This window comes from Pteropus vampyrus, unplaced genomic scaffold, assembly GCF_000151845.1.
Source record: "Pteropus vampyrus isolate Shadow unplaced genomic scaffold, Pvam_2.0 Scaffold60, whole genome shotgun sequence".
NCBI lineage: Eukaryota > Metazoa > Chordata > Mammalia > Chiroptera > Pteropodidae > Pteropus > Pteropus vampyrus.
This window is the reverse complement of record NW_011888841.1, coordinates 2,599,439-2,602,104: the sequence shown is the minus strand read 5'-3', so window position 1 is coordinate 2,602,104 and position 2,666 is coordinate 2,599,439. Positions and strand designations below refer to the sequence as shown.

At 53.6% G+C, this 2,666-nt stretch overlaps 1 protein-coding gene across 1 annotated transcript in view; it reads right to left on the bottom strand.

The window, feature by feature from the left end:
* Positions 1–2,666, bottom strand: part of CAPN8 (calpain 8) — a 47,546-nt gene that overhangs the window by 547 nt on the left and 44,333 nt on the right. Inside the window, 3 exon segments of the mRNA XM_011360889.1 lie at positions 210–334; positions 837–907; positions 1,331–1,399. Of these exon segments, the coding sequence (XP_011359191.1) occupies positions 210–334; positions 837–907; positions 1,331–1,399 (265 nt within the window).

Genomic DNA, 2,666 nt, shown 5'->3' with positions numbered 1-2,666 from the left:
AGTGACTGCACGTAGTAGGTGCACAACTATTCAGATGGCATCTTTTGCAGTCTCCAAAAAAAGGCAGCCTCTGCCAGAGGGTGGCCAGCTCCAGTCTCTACCTCCCTTCACTGAAGGGTGCCACAGTTACCGAAGGCTGGCCGTTCTGCCCCTGCCCGTGCCCGTACCTCGGGAGAAAGGAGACAGGGTCCAAGGAGAGAGTGACTCACTGAAGAGGGTCTCCAGGCGGGTCACACAAGCAACGAAGCCATCGAAGTCGACGCTGAGCGTGCTGCTCGCGTGCCGCAGGGCGATGGTTTGCTGCACCTGGTCGCCGAGGGTGAACCCTGCGGGCAGAGGGGCCCGCGTCACAGGTGAGTGGAGGGCTCGCCTCCGGCAAAACCGATCTTGCAGGGGCCAGGCCCTACTCTGCCTCCTCCAAGGCACAGAAGCGTCGGGTCACCCAACCCATCTCCTGTGCGATGGCTGCATTAGGACAGCCCCTCCCGGGCCCTGGGGTAGGCCCGTGGCTCCAGCACTAGCAGAGGCTTCACGTTCGCCACAGCAGGAAGAAGCGGAGGCGCAGGGATGGCCTCTCCTGCCACCTCCTCCACAGCCCCATCCTTCATGATCGCTGTCACCTTCCCTGTGACAGGCACAGTCCTTGGGAAAAGTCTGAGGTACTTCACTCTACAGAAGCCAGCAATGTTCCCTCTTCCCTCGGTCGAGGTGTTCAACAAATCTTTGTCGTCACACTGATGTCCGCCATACCACAACTACCACCGGTGACCTGGCCGTCGTCGTAATAAGAACAACTAAACTGGGCACATCTGGGCTCTAAAATCTTGTCCCCAGGATTGAGGGCTGTCCTCATCTCATGGGCATCCATGGTCCCCAAGTGGTTATTATCGGTTCCCCGGTAGATCTCCTAAAGCAGGAGAGAAATTCCAGGCAGAAAACAGCCGTTTGCGGCCCCTTCCAGAACTATCTCCCTCCACCCCACCGCATCCTTAGAAGGCCAGGGACACCCTCAAGAGGAGACCTCACCGACTCCTCCAGGAAGTTTTCAGAGCAAAGATGAGAACTCGGGCTGAGGCCGGTGCTGGCCCCTCTGCCCTGAGTGACAGGGTTCCAGGGAAGGCATTGGCACAAGCGTCTCTCATTGCTTTCTTAGTGCGTCCTGAACGATGCGTCCAGGTTCGGGGCTGGCTTTGACCCTAATTAAGGAGCTGGTCAGACTAGGGCAGGAAACAGACTAGGAATGAGTGTCTGAGAGCGCGAGGGGGCTGGAAACACAGCAGAGCAGAGCAGTCAGAGTCCAGAAGATGCCCGGCGGGGTCGCGAGAGTTACCAGGTCCTTCTGAATCTTCAGCCACAGCGTCTTGAATTCCACGAGTCCCAAGGTGCCCGTCCCATTGCTCTAGACGTGTTAAAGGCCAACATGATCATGTGCAAATTCTACACACCTTGTGGATTGCTTTCTCTTGTGTCTTAAGACTTCAGTGAAAGTTCCCTCTGTAATAAGCAGGGCCCCCGGGGTCAAGGTGGGAAGGGTTGTCAGGAAACAATTTCAAATAAAGATTAAAGAGTCAAACATTCACTAAGGACCTCCTTTGAGACGTCTGAGAGCAAAGGGCAAGCGAGCCCAAAGCCCTCGGCAACATTGTTCATTAGCATCTAACACCTGAGTCATCCAGAGTTACTGAGAGGGTTGAGCTGTAAGAGCTGTAAAGTCGCTTCCAGATTTAAAATTCCGTGATTTCTGGGTAGAATATCAAAATGTTATTGGGAAAATCATCAGGAGCCCGGGATGGGAACTCTCGGCCACAGCGGTCTGCGTGTGTTTGTCCACGTGCCTGGAAGGGATCCCCAAGCTTCTCCACACTGATTCCTGGGATGTTGGGGCACAGCTGGATCCTAGGCGCCTACTCAACCAAAACAGGCGGAAAGTTCTATGGAATTCTCTGCGTCCGACTTACATTTACCCTACAAATCTTAATGAGCCTGGGGTAGACAATGGGGATTTGGTTTTGAATTGTCCCTCATGATTGAAACTCTACCCTTTTCTCAGAAATCACAAGTAATCAACCACCACCACTGTGTTACAGCACAGACGTTAAAATTCTAAAGCAGCCCGTCACGCCCACCTCCTTCAGCTAACCAGACCGAAAGCCAGGTCCACACAGAGTACGAGCCTCACCCTCGGTGAGGAGGAGCTTCCCACTTCATTGGTCAACATTTCTAATCAGTTCTTTTTTTTTTATTTTTTTCCCTGCTTCTGTAAACATGCTTGCTGCATAGGCCAAAGATCTCGGGGTCAACTGAGAACTCATCCTCCCCTAAAGATGTATCGCTTTAGTGCTTGTTAGAAAATCCCACGCTCTGTAACTGCCCGGAGCCCGTAGCGATTTCAGGGGTCTGTGAATCAGCCCGTGCCAACTGTAACAACGCGGGTCTAAAAGCGAAATCGCCCCTAAGCCCTGCGCCCAGATGTTCCGAGCGCCAGCTCTCCTGGGACCGCCGGCTCGTCAAACTGAGTTCTCCTTCTCTCTGGGTCACTGCTTGGATTTTCACTGGTCTGATATTTGGAGCTTTGGAGATTTTTCCATAACATCGAGAGGTTTCTGCTCTTGTCTCTGTGAGCCCCACCTGAGTGATGAGTGCACTGCAGCCTTCCAACCCTCACT